The sequence below is a fragment of the Sphaeroforma arctica genome (assembly GCF_001186125.1).
Source record: "Sphaeroforma arctica JP610 unplaced genomic scaffold supercont1.637, whole genome shotgun sequence".
Lineage (NCBI taxonomy): Eukaryota > Ichthyosporea > Ichthyophonida > Sphaeroforma > Sphaeroforma arctica.
In genome coordinates, this window is record NW_014039921.1 from 7,844 (window position 1) to 28,653 (window position 20,810).

General features: G+C 41.2%; 2 protein-coding genes across 2 annotated transcripts; one reads left to right on the plus strand and one right to left on the minus strand.

Moving 5' to 3' along the window:
- Positions 1–90: 90 nt before the first annotated feature.
- SARC_07763 (dynamin-3) lies at positions 91–13,635 on the plus strand (the record flags this gene model as incomplete). The annotated part of the gene is made up of 19 exons (XM_014298283.1): positions 91–268; positions 786–897; positions 1,233–1,324; positions 1,819–1,999; positions 2,476–2,632; positions 3,047–3,220; positions 3,608–3,692; positions 4,578–4,640; positions 5,238–5,345; positions 6,281–6,436; positions 7,062–7,120; positions 7,802–7,888; positions 8,578–8,713; positions 9,790–9,908; positions 10,125–10,221; positions 10,758–10,848; positions 11,714–11,903; positions 12,790–12,883; positions 13,494–13,635. The coding sequence occupies 19 exons, from the start codon at positions 91–93 to the stop codon at positions 13,586–13,588; spliced, it is 2,274 nt and encodes a 757-aa protein (XP_014153758.1). The 3' UTR covers positions 13,589–13,635.
- Positions 13,636–13,954: 319 nt separating this feature from the next.
- Positions 13,955–15,197, minus strand: SARC_07764 (hypothetical protein; the record flags this gene model as incomplete). Its single annotated transcript, XM_014298284.1, has 2 exons — positions 14,599–15,197; positions 13,955–14,345 (listed from the first exon to the last, which is right to left on the minus strand). The coding sequence occupies exons 1-2, from the start codon at positions 15,102–15,104 to the stop codon at positions 13,955–13,957; spliced, it is 897 nt and encodes a 298-aa protein (XP_014153759.1). The 5' UTR covers positions 15,105–15,197.
- Between the last annotated feature and the right edge of the window lie 5,613 nt (positions 15,198–20,810).

Here is a 20,810-nt window from a genome sequence, read left to right on the forward strand (position 1 = left end):
AATCCATATATATATATATATATACAATATCCGCTAAAAAAAATATGGGATCATGGATGCACATCTCAGGTAGATATTCTCATGCACAGTATGTCTTCTAACTTGTATCTGTATATAGAGTGGGGAGAGTTTCTGCATCAACCGGGACGCAAATACACAGATTTCGAAGAAATCATGAAAGAGATTGAAGCCGAGACAGACCGCATGACAGGGTCTAACAAGGGTATCTCGAACATCCCCATCAATCTCAAGGTCATGTCACCCCATGGTACGTCCACTCCTCTGGCAGGGTTACAGAGACCTGTGTGTATATTTATATTCATCTGAATACTTCCTCAGATAAATCCACACTCTGGCAGGGTTACAAAGACGCGTGTGTGTATTTATATTCATCCGAATACTTCTTTGGGTTGTCAATCTCTGTGCCCCAAGTGATAAAGCGGTATATGAGCAATCGTATGATATTACCCAGAACGTGTGCTGATCTTCCGGATTGGTTTCTCATGTCAGTGTGTGCGTGTGTAGCCTCAGTCCACGGCTGTTTAGTCTCAGCTACGACGCTGGTCGATCTCTGGTCCATTTGGCATTTGTTCATTCCATCAGTTGAATGTCCTCCCATTGGCCTTATTCCCACCCCTTGCCCGTGGTCTCTGGTTCGTGCGGGATTGATTCATTTGTCCATGCCTCGGCTTTAGTCCCGATTGTTGCGCTGTCAGTCAAGTCTCTGATGATTGGGTCGGTCATTTACCCGTCGTATTGCTGATACGCCTATTGAACCCCTTCAGTATTGGATTTGACCCTGGTTGATTTGCCTGGACTGACCAAGGTGGCTGTGGGCGATCAGCCTGCGGATATCGAGCAGCAGATCCTGGGCATGATTATGGAGTTCATCACAAGGTATGTTTCTGGTTGTGTTCACCTGTAGCAGGGTGTAGTGCCTATGGTGTCTAGTATGCGTTGTGCATGAGGGGTACGGTATATCTGTGTGCTTTTGTGTGTACGCGTGTACCCATTTTACGCTTTGTTTTCTTATACTGGGGTGTAGTATATGTTTTTGCGTGAGATGGATGACGGGTCGTAGTATACATTGACCTGCAATGCCTTCTCTTGTCTTATCCACTTCTTATTCATTCCCTAAACCCCTAAACGCTTAAACGCTTAAACCCCTAAAATCCTAAACCGTAAAACGTATCTGCTAAATCCTTAAATTTGATCGCGATATGGATTTACAGGCCGAATTGTCTCATTTTGGCCGTGTCGCCTGCAAATGCCGATTTAGCCAATTCCGATGCCCTCAAACTAGCGAAAGAAGTGGATCCACAAGGTAACTGGATTAGGCACCTATTCCCAATTCGGGTCTTGACAGAAAGAACTATCGCTATGTTATAGACTCACTTAATCTAGCTATTGCCATGCCAAAAAACTGGATAGTGTTATTCGTACCATTCCCGATTTTTAGTTTTGTATAGAAACGAGGAGATGTATTTGTTATGCGTTCAAGTGTCCTCTGTATACCTCAGAGTGTCAAAATTGGAGCGATTTGGATGTCTACATTTGTTTTCCGCTCGTCGGAAGTGTGATCAGTGAACCACATTTGTGTCTAGAATTAGTCATGACAGACATACTCTCAGGTAGCTTAGCATAAAAGCCTTAATCAGTGAACTACAGATGTGTCTATATATGTTGACAATATAAATACCCTACTCTTCGAAGCAACGGAACTTTCACAGCAGTTGCGAAGTGAAATTGTGTATCCTGATGCATTTATAAATTTAAACCCCTGAAACCCTAAAACCCTGATGTCACCTATTCACCTAGGACTACGAACGATTGGAGTGATTACGAAGTTGGATCTCATGGACCAAGGCACAGACGCGCGTGAAATCCTCGAGAACAAACTACTGCCACTGCGCAGAGGATACATCGGTGTAGTCAACCGCAGTCAGAAGGACATCACAGGCAAGAAGGACATCCGCGCCGCACAGGAGGCCGAGCGAAGGTGCGTACGAGGCGTATATAGAGATATATATATATATATATAAAGATAAGAGCACGTAGTACATGTGCGTCTATTTCGGGTATACGGTGTATCATGTGAACATTAGGGTTATGGTACTGGGTTAGTAAGTGGTGCATATCGGAGTAGATATGACAGCTACATACGTTATATATCGAATTCACTCGGCATAGACAATGGTTTGATTCGATTGGATGTGTGCAATATTGTTGGTGACGTAAAGCTATATATCGATTTGTACTAACTCACACTTTATTTATTTCTATGCACGCATTCGGTACATTTCTTCATACATGGCAGGTTTTTCACAGGGGTTTTCCCCATTTGTGTGAAAAACTCGGGTTTTTTCCACGCGTTCCGATTAACTATCTCCGTACAACTCGTGTGAAATCCTAGAGTTTCTATTATACGCATCTCAATTACTATCTCACACGCATGGAACCTTGCGATAAACCCAGGTTTTTCTCCACGCACCCCGCGTACCGCCACCTGGCACAGAATATGGGAACGCCGAAACTACAGAAAGTGCTGAACCAACAGCTGACCAACCACATCAGAGACTCACTGCCACAGCTCAGATCCTCGCTCACAGGCCAAGTGATGCAGCTGGAGAAGGTGGGTAATTTCTATAAATAGACTGACCATTAATAGAACAGGGAGGTTGTGCCTGTTCACATCAGATAGACTACTGCCGCGCCTGGGGCCATCGCTCACAACACCAAGTTTTACGACTGGGAATGGTAGGTAGCTGTCTATAAATAGACGGTTTATAAATAGAACAGGTGGGGTGAATATATACGCGTCCGGGACTCTTTGCAAGCACTAGATCCTCCTGATCACGAGCGTTGATCCCACCACCACAACACACACGCGGGACACGCGTTTATTCGTACCCACCCCTACGCCCATAGCACAGCCACTCCCCATGCACAGCCAGTCATCATCCAGACAGACATGTAGAAGCATACACACGCCATGGCAACCTCTCGACTCACGAACATGTCACGCGTTACACGTTGTAACGCACAGGACTGCTCTGGATTCAAACACATGATGGGAGGACGCAATGCGTCGACTAAGCAACTCATGCAGCTGCTGCATCAGTTCAGTGACAAGTGGTGGAAGTCCATCGACGGCAGTGCGGATATGGTCTCCTTCGATGATCTCAGCGGTGGTGCCAGGATCAACCGAATCTTCTTCGAGGTGGGTAGATAGGAATATGCATGTGTATGTATATATATATATATATATACGTGTGTATATATATATATCATATGCCGGTGTGTGCCCCTTTCATGGCTTTGTGTAGTCTGAGATTGTGTCAGTGATCTGTCAGATGTATCCACAGGGGTTCACTACTGGAATACTCTTACCCTGTGTGTTTCGATGAAGTGTTCATATACACATATAACCATAGTCACATATTTCACCCTCTCTGAACCTGAAAGGTCGAGAAAATGGACTGTCCTGTGCCTCGTGGTTCGCCATTTGCCATTTGCGATATATTCGCATTTCTTCTGTCGCCAATTGCCCTTTATTATCACCGCTCAACCAACCCTTGTTGCTGTACCGAACTGTCCCATTCTCCAGCGTTTCCCGTACGAGCTCAGTAAACACGAATACGACGAACGCTTGCTGCGCAAAGAGATCTCATACGCCATCAAGAACATCCACGGTGAGTGTTTTATTTTTTAAATACGTTTATTTTTCGTAGATGTCGTTTATATACACTATAACCACGGTGGGTGTTTTATTGTTTAAATACGTTTATTGGCCGTAGATGTCGTTTATATACACTATAACCACGGTGGGTGTTTTATTGTTTGAATATGTTTATTGGCCGTAGATGTCGTTTATATACACTATAGCCACGGTGGTAAATGTCGTTTATATACACTATAGCCACGGTGGTAGATGTCGTTTATATCTTTGTCTGCTCATAGTGGAGGTCGGTTGGTTTATTGTTGAACACAGAGACGGTTCTGTAGAGGCGGCACCCGCGTACATATAACCTGTTACATTCACACCGTTAAAGTATGATACCGTTACTGTCGGGTGTTGGCGTGGACATAATTATTTAGTCATATCTTGAGGGAATAAAAGGCACGAGACAGGCTCGAATACGTAAGTTGTCTTTGCACTCGCCTGCATGTATGTGAGAAGTGATATGCATTGTCTTTGGGTGCGTTCTGGATATGACTGAGATGTGCCAGAAATCAATAGTTTCTACTATTGTTTTTACCTCAGCTCTCGATTCTGAATGCCTTTATGCAGTATGTACTTGGCCAACTTAATGTTATATATATTACAATCAACTTCACTTCATAATATAAGTACAACTTAATACACATGGCCTCAGCCCACTTGATAATAAAAGTATTATAATATGTGTATATATATATGTATATGTATATATATATATATATCTACATATATATATATATATTCATATATAATATATATATATGTATGTGTGTATGGATGTATGTATATATATATATATATATAATTCATGTAACTTAGCTAACTTAAGTATATCTTCGGCCCATTTAATACTCAGGTATCCGCTCAGGACTGTTCACCCCTGATCAAGCCTTTGAGACGATCTGCAAGAAACTGATAGGTATGCGTGTACATTCCTATCTACGTGTACATATTGGTGCGGATTTCTTATATTGGTAAGTATGTTGTATATGTTGCGCCGGAATATCCAGGGTCTGCCCACCCACATACGCAGTCGTATTTGTTGTCTGTTAGGTGAAAATAATTTGGGCTAAGAAATCTGAGCTGTTTTTCTATATCCGCATGTCTCAATTTGTTGTGGCCCGGAATCTTATGCACTCGCATCCGTTACTATGACTTGTACTTGCCACTAGTACTGAATATCAATATCTGCATTTGCGTCGACAATGTTCTGTGTGGAGATATGCGTAAACGAGCTGATACAAATACACTCACAGTCGCGCATACTATATATATATATATATATAGTTATATATATTCACGGCTATGGTTCGTGTTTTTGTATGTGGATACATGCATACGTATGCTCGGATTCGTACTCGTATATACGAAGTGTGTTTTTACATCTTGAGTGCATCTGCGAATATTCATCCATGCATGAATATACACATATACGTACACATAAACACACTACGCATAACTATGCACATCTCTACCAATACATGTGTGTGACATCTATCATCGTTCACTTATCCAGAACGTCTGCGTGCGCCGTCGCTGTTCTGTGCGGAGATGTGCATGACTGAGCTCATGGCCCTGACTGATTACTGCGGCGAAGAACTGAGCCGATTCCCGCGTCTAAGAGGTATATTATATTTAGTATCATTATGTTTTTATATATTATATATTATTGTCTTATTATATTGTTATATTATTATATCATTATATTGGGGTGTGGACAAGTGTACAATTACACCTGGTTGTGTATATACGTGCATTTTGAGTTTGTAGAATTGTATATACACACTTGTCAGTGGTGTGGTTGATCTACGACGCTTATTTGTATGCTTGTGTATAGGAACATCTGCTATGTAAGCATCCGCCTGTTTGCAGATATCGTCTACAGCAGAGTGTGTGCTTCTTCTCGTCTGTTGTGTTCATACTCTCCAACACTCACTGACTAAGTGTGCATAATCACAATACAAATACGTAAACCATAAACCCTAATAACCTTACAAATACGTGAACGAAAGCACTGGCACAGATACCACAGCACACAAATGCACAAACGCAAGCACATACAAATATACATCCACACATCCAAATATCGTTCCCTACACCCCTAAACTAAAAAACCCCTCTCTAAATATTGTACCAAGTTTAAGTATACTTATAATGACACATGCCTTCACACCTACTCGTGTACTTTAATAACACACACCTTCACATGTGAGATTAACTACACATGCATCATTTTGTACCTGCACGCCATCCACGTACATCTTGCATACGTCGATATATATATATATATACATGTGCCTGTGTGTGTATGTATGTAGGTATGTAGATATATAAGCACGTACTTTCTACTATAACCACGAACAAACATCGTATGTATACACTGGTTGGATTAAGACGCACACTTTTGCGCACCTATTTCCACACAAACACACATATATATATGCAACGTCAAATGCTTCAATCACACACTTTTAAATATATAACTATAAACCTACACTGTTCATTATATCCACTCACTCACTCACTCACGAATCCACCCGCACGCCCTCACAACGGCAGAGGAGGTGAACACGTTGGTGGTACAATACATCAACGAAGCACACGCCAAGACAGAGGATCAGATAGATCTGTTTATCAACACAGAGTTATCATACATGAACACCAACCACCCCGACTTCATTGGCTTCCAGAACGCCAGTGCTGCTGCCGAGTCAGGTCTGTAGTCTGATTGATTATATGTATATATGTATAAATATATATATATATATATACGTCTGTTATATATATATATATATATACGTATAGATGCAGATATATGTAAACGCAAACTTCTATCCAGAGGATATGTCACGTGGCTCTAATGCAGTGTGCTGCCATGCTATGGCAACAGCTGATGGCAAGGTTGGAGGGTGTGGGTAGTATATATGTCAGGGCAAAGTGGGAACACCATCAACTCCCCGTTTATGGTGACTTCATGGTATGTTTAGACGCTTAAAACCCTAAACCCTAAATACATGTATTGACTTATTGAGTCTTATTTTTAGACCTTATGTCGTGTTGTCGTATTGTGTCCGAATGTCTTGGTTGTCTTCTGTGGGTCTGAGTCTGCATGGTTTTATGCGATTATGCGCGTGTATGGTTATCAGTTAGTCGTGAGATTCAGCTGTGTGATATGCCCTCGTAAGCCTGAAGTGAATGTGGTGGCACGGTAATAGGCGTGACACCATTTATATATATATATATATGTATTCTCCTCCCCCGCACAATCACCGATGCCTAGTCTTCACAGAACCACGTGGTGTGCAATGTATTGACATCACACAATGTGACTTTACTTTAGGAAGCAAAACGGCTGGGCCGAAGAGAAGGACACCGGTCGGCAATCAAGTGATCCGAAAGGTACGCTTATACCTTGTGCGAATACTTGATCTTGTGTACACTTATGTATGAGTGTTTCTACATAAGTGCTGTATGCATGTACCTGTACTTCTGTGCACATACGTACGAGTGTTTTTCATATGTATATATGAGTGAGAATGGTGTTCTTACCCTCGTGCAACTACACGCAGTCGTGTGTGTGTGTATGAGAATGGTGTTCTCACCCTCGTTCAACTACACGCAGTCGTGTGTGTGTGTATGAGAATGGTGTTCTTACCCTCGTTCAACTACACGCAGTCGTGTGTGTGTATGAGAATGGTGTTCTTACCCTCGTTCAACGACACTCAGTCGTGTGTGCATTTCTGCGAGTGATTTCTTCTGTCCCGCATACCGCAATTTTGTGTTGTGCATTGGTGTGCTATACTAATACACATACCGATCACAAGATAGGCAGGCATACATAGTGCACTATACCTGAGATCCGATTGTAATGTATCATAAGGTGTAGTTGTACAGCTAAATGCTACCATGTTTCATCTTGCATACATCTCACATTTATTTTGATCAATTTTTATTTTTTATTAATCTGTTGCATACATCTCACATGATCTATTTTGATTTATTTATATTTGTTATTTTTCTGTGGCATACATCTCACATGATCTATTTTGATCAACTTGTTATTGTTATTTTCTGCTGCAGGGATGGTGTGGAACGCCCAGCGGATACACCGGCAGTCACAAGGAAATGTGGTTTGTGCTGCAATCGGAGACCTTGGCCTGGTATAAGGTACATGTATATATATATATTATGTATGTATGTATGTGTGTATGATGTATATATATATATTAGGTGAATTTAGATAATGTATATAATGTATATATTCTCAGTGTTTGTACACATACTACAGTTCGAGGCTTTGGTGTGGTGTGGGGAATGCGCCTTGTTTGCATCTGCACAGCCTCTCCCTACAACACCCGTTCCACTCGAGGAATTAGACTACACGCTCATACACACACGTACATACACGCATTGGCACACACCAACTATTGCAGTGATACGCATGTATGGTAAGCGTGCACCCATACCTATTTGACTGAGGGCATATGAGTGTTGAGGATAACTTGCTAGTACACTCTCGTCCACGACGACCTCACTCCCGACAACACGGGAGAACAGGGAGAAGGAGCCGTACCAATCAGGGGTATACCTGGAAGAGTTAACGTCTCAAACTACGATGCTTCAAGCGTGTGTGTACATAGGGGGGATCGCACTGGCAGAGGGTAGTGTGGGTCTAGATAAACATACAAACCATCATCCTATTAACGTTGTTCATCATCCGTTTAACACTATTCATCATCCCATAAACGTTATTCTTCATCCGTTTAACGTTGTTCATCCTGTTAACGTTGTTCATCATTCTTTTAAAGTTTTTCTTCAACTTTTTAACGCTATTCATCATTCTTTTAACGTTACAGGATGAAAGTGAGAAGAAGCAATACCAATTGATCCGATTAGACGGATGCCGCACCCGAGATATCGAGAAGGGCACTTTTGGTCGACACAAGTACATGTTTGAGCTATACCACCCAGAGCTCAAGTACTTATACAAAGGTACGGACCTTACACAAAACCGTGTGTATGTATGGTACCTCTCTCAGAGTGTATAGTAGATTAGTGTTGCTGATGAATACACGTGGTTAACAAAAGAGTGTGTATATGCGACTGTGTATAAGCGACTGTGTATATGCGACTGTGTATACGCGACTGTGTATATGCGACTGTGTATATGCGACTGTGTATATGCGCGTGTATACATGCGACTGTGTATACGCGAGTTTGTATACGCGACTGTGTATATGAGGATGTGTATATGCGAGTGTATATGCGACTGCGTATATGCGACTGTGTATATGCGCGTGTATACGCGACTGTGTATATGCGACTGTGTATTCGCGAGTTTGTATATGCTCGTGTATACATGCGACTGTGTATACGCGACTGTGTATATGCGATTGTGTATATGCGACTGTGTATATGAGAATGTGTATATGCGACTGTGTATTTGCGACTGTGTATATGCGACTGTGTATATGCGACTGTGTATATGCGCTTGTATACATGCAAGTGTGTATACGCGAGTGTTTATATGCGCGTGTGTATATGCGACTGTGCCATGGTGCATTGTGTTTATATACCCCCTCACCTGAGCTCTCTGGGGTTGTTGATCAGCCTACCTTCGTTCCGTATGACTTTACTTTATCGCTGTATATAGACCCACAGCTGCAATTAACACTAACCCGTATGCGCTGCTAGACCAACGTCCCTCTGTGTGGGCTGAATGCTGTATGACAGTTGCGTTAAAGTATCCGATGCACGTGACCTGTGTGTGTGTTTGCCTCATAAGATTAGACACGGGCAGCTGTGAGTGTTTGTGGGAGTGGGTGTGGGTGTGTCTTCATGTTATGGCGGGAAAGTGTGTCGGACGGAGTTGCGTACTGACAATGATACCGTGCGGATAGTCAGCTATGTACAACTATAGTAGGGCACGACCGGTTCGATGCGCAATAGGGTCCGGATTTCCGTGTCCGAATTGATTTTGCGGATAGTTATTACAATCTACGTATAATTGATATATATATAGTCATATAGTGCTGATAACTGATGAAATTCTGTTCTAAAACACACAGACAACAAATCGCTGGTACTGAGTACGGCATCTGACGAAGCGTTAGATACGTGGAAGGCTGCCTTCTTACGCGCCGGAGTATTCCCGGACAAGGCCGTGCACGAAGATGAGGAAGAAGTGGTATGTGAACTTGGATATATATATATATCAACGTGTGTGTATGTGTGTGAGAGAGAGAGTGTAATTTGTCTGTGCGTGCGTATCTGTGTGTCTGCTGTCTATGTCTGCGTGTGTATGTGTGGAAGGATCATATCCCTGAAACGATTACGCCTACGGAGATCAGAGGCTGTGTGACCTTTGTGCTAATCGTGGCATTTGTTGTTTCGTATGAAACAGGAAGAAACAGAGGAGATGCAGCCCAACACCGACCCCATGTTGGAGAGACAGGTGGAGACCATCCGTAACCTGGTGGATTCCTATATGGCTATCATTGGTATGTATGTATGTATGTATGTATGAATTTAGGTGGGTAGGTAGGTGTAATATATGTGATTGGTAGCTATGGATCTATTATTAGTTCGTATATGACTATCATTGATATGTATGAATTATGATAGTTACGTAGCTATAACACGTTTGATTGGTAGCTATGGATCTATTATTAGATCTGGAATGGCATAACAGACTGATGTCGGATTGATGCTGGAGAGAAAGGTGGAGATACTCTGTAACCTGATATGTTCGTTCATGACTAGCTTTGGGTGCGTATGTGTATGTATTGATTTATGATATGTAATTAGTTCTACCGTTTGACTGGTAGGGATATCTATTCTTAGACCAATGCTATATACGGCCTAATACGGATTTGTCGAAGAGAATCAATGGACTGCACATGTAGCTTGGCGAATTCGTACCTGACCAGTACTGGTACGTATATATATTGACCACGTCTATAGGTGTATGCATGACCGGTAGGTATATTCTATTTATAGATTTCTGGATCTATTGTATGTTTGCCACACGGTGTAGGTATCAACATCCGAGATATGATCCCGAAGTGCGTTGCCCGACTGATGGTGCAGAAGGTCAAGATCGACATCGAGGAGGAACTCGTGGCTGGGTGTGTAGTCGCGTAGTAGTTTTAATAGCTGTGAGTATACTTGTAGGGTTGTAGGGTTTGAAGTGGGGGGTACTTCATAGCCTCCTGGATAGGAGGGCTATGTAGGCGGCTTGTGAGTATGTCTTTAGATAGAGTCTGTGTATATAGTGTGACAATCTCACTCGCGTATGTGTTTATTTTTGTAACCATATTCGGTGTAGGTATACGCCTGTGGGTAGTGACATGCTCATGCATGTACAGTGTGGGTATGTATGTGTTCTGGGTGTCTATTTTAGTATCCGTATTCCATGTAGATATACGCCTGTGGGTAGAGATACACTTATGCATATATAGCGTGCGTGTGTATATACACTCCATGTGTGTCTTATCGTGTAACATATTTAGTATAGGGTTCTATGCACCTATGAGATGGCGATCCAGTGTTCTGGTTGGTTGGGATGCTCTTGTGTACACCCATCTATAGTGTCTGTAGGTAGTTACAGTGTGGGTTTGCATATATCGTGTTTGTCTATGCACGCACTCACACAGTTTATTTACTCGATATCATATCCCGACTTACTTATTCACCAACTCCCCCTATGCGCACATAAGGCTGTTCAAAGCCGGGTCGCCAAACGGTCTGTAGGCGGAGAGTGAGCCTGAAAAGGCACAGGATCATATATATCTATATTATATATTTATATATATAAATATATATATGTGCGTGTATATTTATATATACTTATATATATATATATATATATATATATATTGCCCGTATGGCCTTCCCTGAACAGTCCACATCAGCAAGTACGCCTCATACTTATCCATGTCGATCCTTCACCTACCCATCTCTCTCGCGCGCTCGCTCATATGCGCACACAAGGCTGTTCAATGCCGGGTCACCAGATGACCTGTTAGAGGAGAGTGAGTCTGAGAAAGCTCGGCGCGAGGATATGCTGAACATGTTAAGCATGGCTAAGAAGGCCCTCAAGATCATCGGCGATGTGAACGTTACCACCAAGTACGAAAACGCACCCCCGCCCATCTCAGAGGAGCGAGATATACTTGCACAGGTATGTGTGTCTGTATGCTGGTGTGGATTTGTATGTATGTGTATGTAGAAGTGTGTGTGTAGGTGTATTTGCACGTATAGTTAATATGTATATATGTTTGTTTGTACAGGTATGTCTGTCTGTATTGAGATGTAAATTTGTTTGCATGTGTATGTAGAAGTATGATTTATATGCATATGTGTATGTAGAAGTATGATTTATATGCATATGTGTATGTAGAAGTATGATTTATATGCATATGTGTATGTAGAGGTACATGTGTAGGTTATTTGTATGTATAATTAGTAAGTATGTGTAGGTGTGTGTGCTGTTGTCTGGATATGAGTGTGTGTTTTTCTGTACGCACCTTGCACAGATGTGTGTATACATGTGAAATGGCTGTTTTGTGAATGTGCACTCATGTGAACAGCTGTTTTACGTATATGTTACCTTTGTATATTTGTCGTTATTAACTAAGTACTCTTTTCCTAGGAACGGTGCAGCAATGAAGTCAGGCTCAGAAGCAGTGCATATTTCAATAGCAATACCGTACACACACACACACTGTGTACTGCTTATGCTTCAATAGCAATACCGTACACACACACAAACTGTTTACTGTTTATGTTTCAATAGCCATTCCGTACATACACACTGTTTCTCGCATCCATGGTCGCATTGTAGAAGGTTAGCGGCGTAATTTAGATAGTGCAAACGAGTACCTAGCCAGCCCATATGACACTAGGTATGATTTTGCACCACTTCCAAGTACCCTATCGGCGGATATCCGTGTTAGTGTGAATAGTGCTAACTAATTGCCTGTTACATATAAGTAGATATCCGTATTAGTTTGAATAGTGCTAACTAATTCCCTGCCCCATATTTCTCCCCAATGGTCTTATTGTAGAAGGCACATCGATCAGCCAGTGACAGGCGTGCACCAGCACCTCATAGAGCCCCCGCACAAAGCATTGGGGCCGGAGGTCCGCCTCCCCGTCCAGGTACAGTCCAAACATATATGCATGTGTGTGTAGTGTGTGTGTGTTGATATTATTATGGAGCCTACTAATGGGGCACAAGTACAGTGCAAACAACTAGACACGTGTGTGGATGTGGATAGCGTGTGTTTTACGTGCTGATTCTGTCCAAGTACAGTACACAGTAATAGAAGTGTATTTATGTATGCAGATGTCCAGGTACAGTAGATACAATCAAATCTATAATATATATATGAATATATATATATATATTTATATATCTTTAATCGCCAACCGCGTGTGTACTATAAGCCTTTATACAGAAATGGTCTATCTACCTGCCAATAAAAAGTTCAAAGTGAACCCACTTTCGTATCAAACACTACAAGTTCCGGCATTCTCCCTACGCTTGACCATTCATTACTTCTTACCACCACACCACAGCACGGAAGCATTCGTTCCTACACTGTGAGCCTTCACTCAGTCCAACAGTTCTCCCACACACACTTATCGGCTTCATCATGTAGTCCATCTTGGTATCGGCTCATATGACACTGCAGAAACCCGACACGACGCACAAGCTACTGATTCATCTGCTTATCTTATATGCTTATTTTCTCACGTGACGGAACAGGCGCATCTCCTCAGCCTGGCGCAGGTCGCCCTCCGCCCAGAAGTGCGGGACCCACCGCCGGTGGTGGTAGACCCGCACTACCTCCACGCAAGTAGAGAGAGAGACATTCGTACTATCTCCGATTTAATAATAAATGTTCCTGTCAATCGAGTACACTTGTGGAAGCGGAGTCTGGCTATTTTGCAATCGTATTAGTTTTTTGGGGGTATTATTTTTTCGATCATACTGATCGAGCAAACAGGTACACATAACCGCATATGTAGCTTGTAAGCACCGATATCGAACCCATAATATATTTATATATATGTATATATGTATATATGTATATATTTATATATATATATATATATGTGTGTGTGTGTGTGTGTGTCTGCGTGTGTCTGCGTGTACATTCCAAATGTGAACAATTTAGCTTCTTTCATATATCATGGTTTGTGTAGTTCCTATTTATGTTTATTGATTCACCGTCTGTTCTGAAACTGATCCAAGTCTGGCATACTATACCCATTTTGCTGGTATAGTCGTATGTTCTCTTGCTTCAAAGACCAATCGGCACAGGCCCGAGTATGCGGAGGTGCGGTATACTCGTATACCCGAATCGCGAGTGTGATAGCGAAAATAAACCATTCTCGGAAGTGGACATTCTCCATCAGTCCCTCCTGTCTGGCCGACCAAAACATGAGCCGCATCCATACCACGCAGTCTTTCAGTTGAAATGAGTTGCCCATGTCTTCGGCTGCGCGCTTGTGGCTGTACCAGGAGCGGTGATGAGCCATTTGTCGTGCATACGTTGGACGATGGTTGCTCCATACACCGATGTCCCCCATTTTATCGGCTAACCATAGTCCTAGACTGCAGTGCGAAAACAGCTCTTGAAGTTAGTATCAAACACAGCAAGAATGTAAAAAAGGATGTACAACGAAAGGCTGCATGATTTGATATTACTCTATTGTGTGATATTGAGGTCACCTGTTCCGCATACCTGTTTAATTAAGTGATATTATGTGACCCTGGTACCTACAGGGAAGCCCTACTGTAGGCGGACAAATTGCCTTGCGTCCTCAAAGCGTTCAAAAGCAATAACATGATGTGAACAAACTCCTACCGTTCCCCGTGCGGATCGTTGTGATTCATAATAAAAGTATCCAGTAGTTTATCCTTGAAGGCGTGTTCGTAGAAGCGCGTGACCATCTTGACCATCGCCTCCTTGCCGCCGATCTCTTGTAGGAGGTAACTAGTGCTTGTTCTGTCCATGGTCATCTGTGGCCGTTGTGAGCCGACCTGACTCCGGGATCTCGCCTGGACCTGTGCCACTAGATCCGTACAGTTGGACTTGTTCTTTGTACTCGATATGTATGGAGGTGCGTCAGCGGAGACGCTTTGAGTCTGGTCAGAAGTTTCGTTTGCTGTCGATTCCGGTGATGCAACCACGGTATCCGTTGATCCTTTCTCCATTTTATTCAGATGGGCAACGGGACACCTCGAAGCTGATTGTTGGTGTGTATCATTTGTGGCACTGCTATGCATGTCTTTGATCCCGGTGTTTGCACTATCGTTGTGGCTCTTCGAACGGAAGAAGGTGCCGGATTTGAGAAGGCTGGATATACCCATATTTGTGTTGTGTCAGGCTACGAACACAACTCGTTTGGATGGTGTTGTTGAGAAAATTTGAAGCTTAGGTTGAGATTCAAAGATGACTATGTGTTTACAAAGATTGAAAAAGTGCTGGATGTTGATTACAAGTATTTCTTTATATAGTCGGCATGAGTGCAAAATTCCAAGACTTTTTAAATTATTTTGTACATACGACTAAGCAGATGAAAGTGTTCAAATCTCAGCCAATTAAGGATGGACAATGAGACGTTGTAGCTGCTAGTGCAAAATGCAGTCGAGAAAGCAAGATTCACGGACTTCAAATGGAATGTTCTACACTTTGAAGACCACTTTAGTTGTTAGTAGCAACTAAATAGCAACTATTATGTATGAATGCCTTGCACAACAATCATACATTCGCTCGATATATTAAGCATATATACATTCTTGATGCTGCCTTACCACTGAGATGCGACCAATCAAAAATTAGTAAATTTGAACTTTTGTTCATATCAGAACAGAGTACAAATGTGAACTCCCTCCCACTCTCAGACTCAGAGTCTCTCACTCTCTCAGTCTGTCGAGTGTTGACTGTTGACTCTGCTGGGCTGGTATGAGGTCGACGACGTGTCGCCAAAAAAAATGTAAAAGACGGTCGCGACATGTCGTTTACTACTATGTCGGCCTACCTCTCGACAACATGTCTTGCAAGTCGCTACAGGTGCCCATACCAGTCCACTATATAAGAGGTTTAGGTGCACCTTCTCAGGTCCACTATGACCTATAGGACTAGTCCTAATAATTGGGGTGTATTTTTTTCTTCTTTTTTTCTGGGTCCTTCGTGACAGTGTCAGTTTGACCGATTTTCACATTTGACAAATAACAACTGACACAGTGACCGTTGGGCGTTGGAATCTCACTGTCTCAGTGTCTCACGCACTCGGCAATGTAGTCTCAGACTCCCACAGACTCACAAGTCACAACTGTACAATAACAAGTTATCAACAAAATAGACATGGTATACGCGTGAATTCGCCGTAAGCCCGTAATTAATTATATATTATATATACATACACATATTGTTTATATAAAATAATCTATAATCAATTATATTATATTATATATATATGTACAGACATATATTTTATATATAATAAATTTATATATAATCAATAATCAATTATATTATATTATATATTCTATAATCAATTATATTATAATATATATTCTATAATCTATTATATTATATTATATTTATTCATTCATAAATTATATATATAATATAATCTATAATCGATTATATTATAAAACCTCAAAGACAATTGAGGTGCATTTCCGATCGGATTTCGCCAGGCAGAATAAAAAAGGTGCATTTCGTTGTTTTGACAATAGGTGCAGACCAATTTTGGACAACACTATACCATTGGAGGATTTTATATAAAAGGGATTGTGATGGATCCGTTTTGATTTTTTCAAAACAAAATAGGTGCATGTTGTCTTTTGACCAAACGACATGTCGCGACGATTGTCGCGATGTGTCGGCATCATAATGATGTAAAAGACGGTCGCGACGTGTCGTCACAGGTAAAAGACATGTCGTTTACCAACCCAGTGTCTCTGGCATGAGTGTCAACTGTCACATCACAAGTGTCAATTGTCGAAGTGCACAAGTCATAACTCTTTCTGAAATCTGAACTATTGCTCAGTGAACAACTGAACAGTGAACACTTAACAGTTGAACACACGAACACTGCTGTTCCAGTGTTCCTGAACAGTGAGCTGTGATGAGTGAACAGAAGTTGTTGAAGTCATTATTTTTTTTGTTTTTGTTTTTTTAAAGCATTTGTTACAGCCAACCATGGACCAATGGTTGACAAGGTCGCGGGTATTTGTTTTTAGAAAAACAAATACCCATAAAAATTTATAAATATGTATTATGTATAAATAAATACATACCACCCGAGTCATACGTGACACGAAAGGTTGTGTTGCCCGGGACCCTGGCCTATGTATTTTTTATTAAAAAACAAATACCGTCTGGGATTCCCAGGTGGGCCAGGACTGAGGACTCCCAGGGGCCAGGAGACCAGGTCCCAGAGGGGACAGAGTCCAGACGCCAGAGTGGGATAGTCCACTTTAACAGAAGGGACCTGTGTGAGATAGATAAATATGTATTTAGTTGATTCCCAGCTTCATATCGCTAGTTTGACTATATACGTTCTGCAGGTTCGAGTATATAGTACTCGCCCCTGTTGCTCGTCTACTACTACACCGTGTTCCTGATACGTAAATCAACACAATGTATACCCGATTTATAAAACTAAATTAGGTCACGTACACGCGATCTCCACCATGTACTGAGAAATAGAGCAGCCGTACTTCTATTTTAAACAGACAACTCAGGCGTTACTCGTTGACAGGCCTGCAACATAGAATCAGTCTAGTTATGCATTGTTTTCCCGATGCAGACATTAGTACCAGCATATGCACATGCAATCTTTAAAATATACTGAGAACAGGACATCTCTCGTTGACAGGCCTGCAACATACAATCAGTCTAGTTATGCATTGTTTTCCCGATGCAGACATTAGTACCAGCATACGCACATGCAATCTTTAGAATATACCAGACCAGCCCCGCTTGCATTGCTGACTAGACGAGTCACACTTCACTTGTCCAGATACCTAGAATATAAATAGAGCTTACATACTGCGCGCAGACTTTTGGAATGCTTTTCACCATACAGCTAGCCTGCCAACTACTTATACTGATTTTGTATAAACCCTGTACACGGTGACCGACAGAAAGACGTCACTTATTTTGAAAGCTTCCAGTAATGCTGGCATTTGCCAATACCGTAGAGCTAGCATATTTTTGATACTTTTGGACATCGATCAATGTGCGGGAGAGTTTATGGCGATTCTGGTAAAACTCTGTGTACATGGAACGGATGGAGGGCTTCATCTGTGACCAAACATGAACTACTGCACTGTACATTGAAGGCATATCTGCGAAGACTGGCTATGGGTGTTGATTAATATATGTATACAAACATTCCGATTTGTTATTTAGATTACATCCGTATTGTATAATGGGTGATATAGACACGTCTAATATATTGACTTGTACACTTCTGATTGTGCATCAAGGTGCATATGACTTCAAAATCAATATATGTACATATCTACACGGAACTATATCATGCTATAGTCTATTTGTGTGTGTATACTAATTTTATTGATCTTTTACATACATATGTATACCTATTAATTCGGAGGAAAGAAGATGTACACATATCGATAAGCCGTGTGTGCAATGACTACAACAAATAAAGTCATTTAGTACGGATACACATACTTGTGTCTCACTCATAGCATCGTATAAAATAGTGAAGAACCAATACAGTCTTTATCATATTGTATTAATACTTTTTCAATATTATTTATATGTAAAGAATCGTTTACGATCGTTTCCTAGTTGTTGTTCCACCCCCGGCTTACTTCAGGCAAGCGCCAGCGGCGAAAGTTCTTCTATAGCGTAAACCACTCAGGAATGATGCGGATTGGTAGACGGTCACCTCGACGGTGGACTTCCCAAAAATTGCCAAAATTCGCATATTCACCTATCGAACATATACATATACATATAGTATCTTGGTGTGTGTAAGTGTGTACGTATGAGGTTACCACGCTCATATTCTGTGAGTGCCCACTATACTGCCTCGATTCAGTCTTCGCGCTTCCCAGACTGATGGATTCTGGTGCGCAGATTTATGCCAAAGAATGTGAGCTTGAATCAGTCCTCGATCTTTCAAGACAAGTGACCTATTTCAGTGTTCAGGCTTACCACACTTGTACGGTGGTATATATATATATATATATATATATGTATGTATGTAATGTATGTATGTATGATGTATATATATACATACATACATATATGTATATATATATATATATATATATATATACTCCCACCTGTATGCACGCAGTAAGGTTTTTGCGTACTCCGTCTCTCGTACTATCGCAAATGTGCACGCTCGCTTGTATGAATATGGCTTGTATACGTGTCTGGTAGTAGATGCCTATCCTATGCATCGCCCAATAAGGACGTGTCCATATACTCTATGCTCGCGCATGATTGTTTAAACTACACGCACCATATCCACAGTCAGTAGCTAAGTCTGCTGTGTGTCGCTGTGGGTGCACTGACATGCGGTCCAGAGCATCCGCAATTTGTTTCAAGTTTGTATACGATACAGTGCTGTATATTGCACATTTGCACATACTAGAGATTGAACTAAAATGTGTCTATGTACTAGCAAACAATACTTTAATTCAACGTGCAAACCTTGTGATACATCAAAATTCTATACTATTACTTCGTCGTGAGTGGTATGGATTCGAGTGTAAATCTCGTGACGAGTATTTCAAACAAACGCCACATTGCCCGGACCCTGACTAAATGCGCTTAGTTATGTCAGCAAGACTATTGTAGCTGCCTTCATATTCGGTTTGCTTCCACGTATATAAAATAGGTATAGTGGTAGATATTACTGCGCTCGTATTCGGTTGTGTACACATGAGTGTATATGATTATAGATTGACACATGCTGGATGTCCAGTAAAGAAGCTCTCTGTTTCAGGGTGTTGGTTTTCTCACGAGTGCTCCTGACGCTTCCGATTCTGTCCGTACTATTCCGATGTATACTTCTCTGTAAATAAGAAATTGCGTTTGCATCAAGTGAGCCTATATCCATATATTACTAATACTTGTTTTGTTATACGCTATATCCATATATTCTGATACTTGTTTTGTTATACGTTATATCCATATAATAACTTGTTTTGTTATACGCTATATCCATATAATACTGATACTTGTTTTGTTATACGCTATATCCATATTTTACTGATACTTGTTTTGTTATACGCTATATCCATATATTCCTGATATTTGTTTTGTTATACACCATATCCATATATTACTGATACTTGTTTTGTTATACGCTATATCCTTATATTACTGATACTTGTTTTGTTATACGCTATATCCATATATTACTGATACTTGTTTTGTTATACGCTATATCCATATATTACTGATACTTGTTTTGTTGTACGCTATATTCATATATTACTGATACTTATGTTGCCATACGCTGCACCATGTTGATATCTGTATCTGTAGGTAACTCGCTCTCATTAGTGTACTATGCGCGTGATATAGGATCCTTTATAAAAAACCTCGTGCGTATCGTAAAAGCTTAGACGCAGTAAACCTGAATAGTAAAATATTTCAAATTGATTGGTAACTGTGCATGTAAGCACTGTCTGTCTATATTGCATATGCATGCGTGTGTGTGTTAAGAATTCCTGCATGATTGGTGTGGATTCGGTCTTCGTGACATTTTACTGTGTGGCGTGTGCGTGGTTTATCTTTGCTCTAGCATCTACAATTGTTCTAACGCTTTGCAACGTGTGTCTGCTCTTCATTGTATGAGTGAGTAACAATTGTGAGCTATCCGCGATTTTATATACTTCGTTACTAGAGTTGATATCTGTAAAATCCGGTATTAGTACAATCTGAATGTTACAAGTGCGCACATCCTCACATAACTCGCGTTCTGTGGTCTCTGTATAAATGCCTGTGTTGAAGGTGTGTTAGGTGGGGAGTTATGTGAATGTTACTATCAGCGGTGGTGGAGAGGGTGGGTGATAATA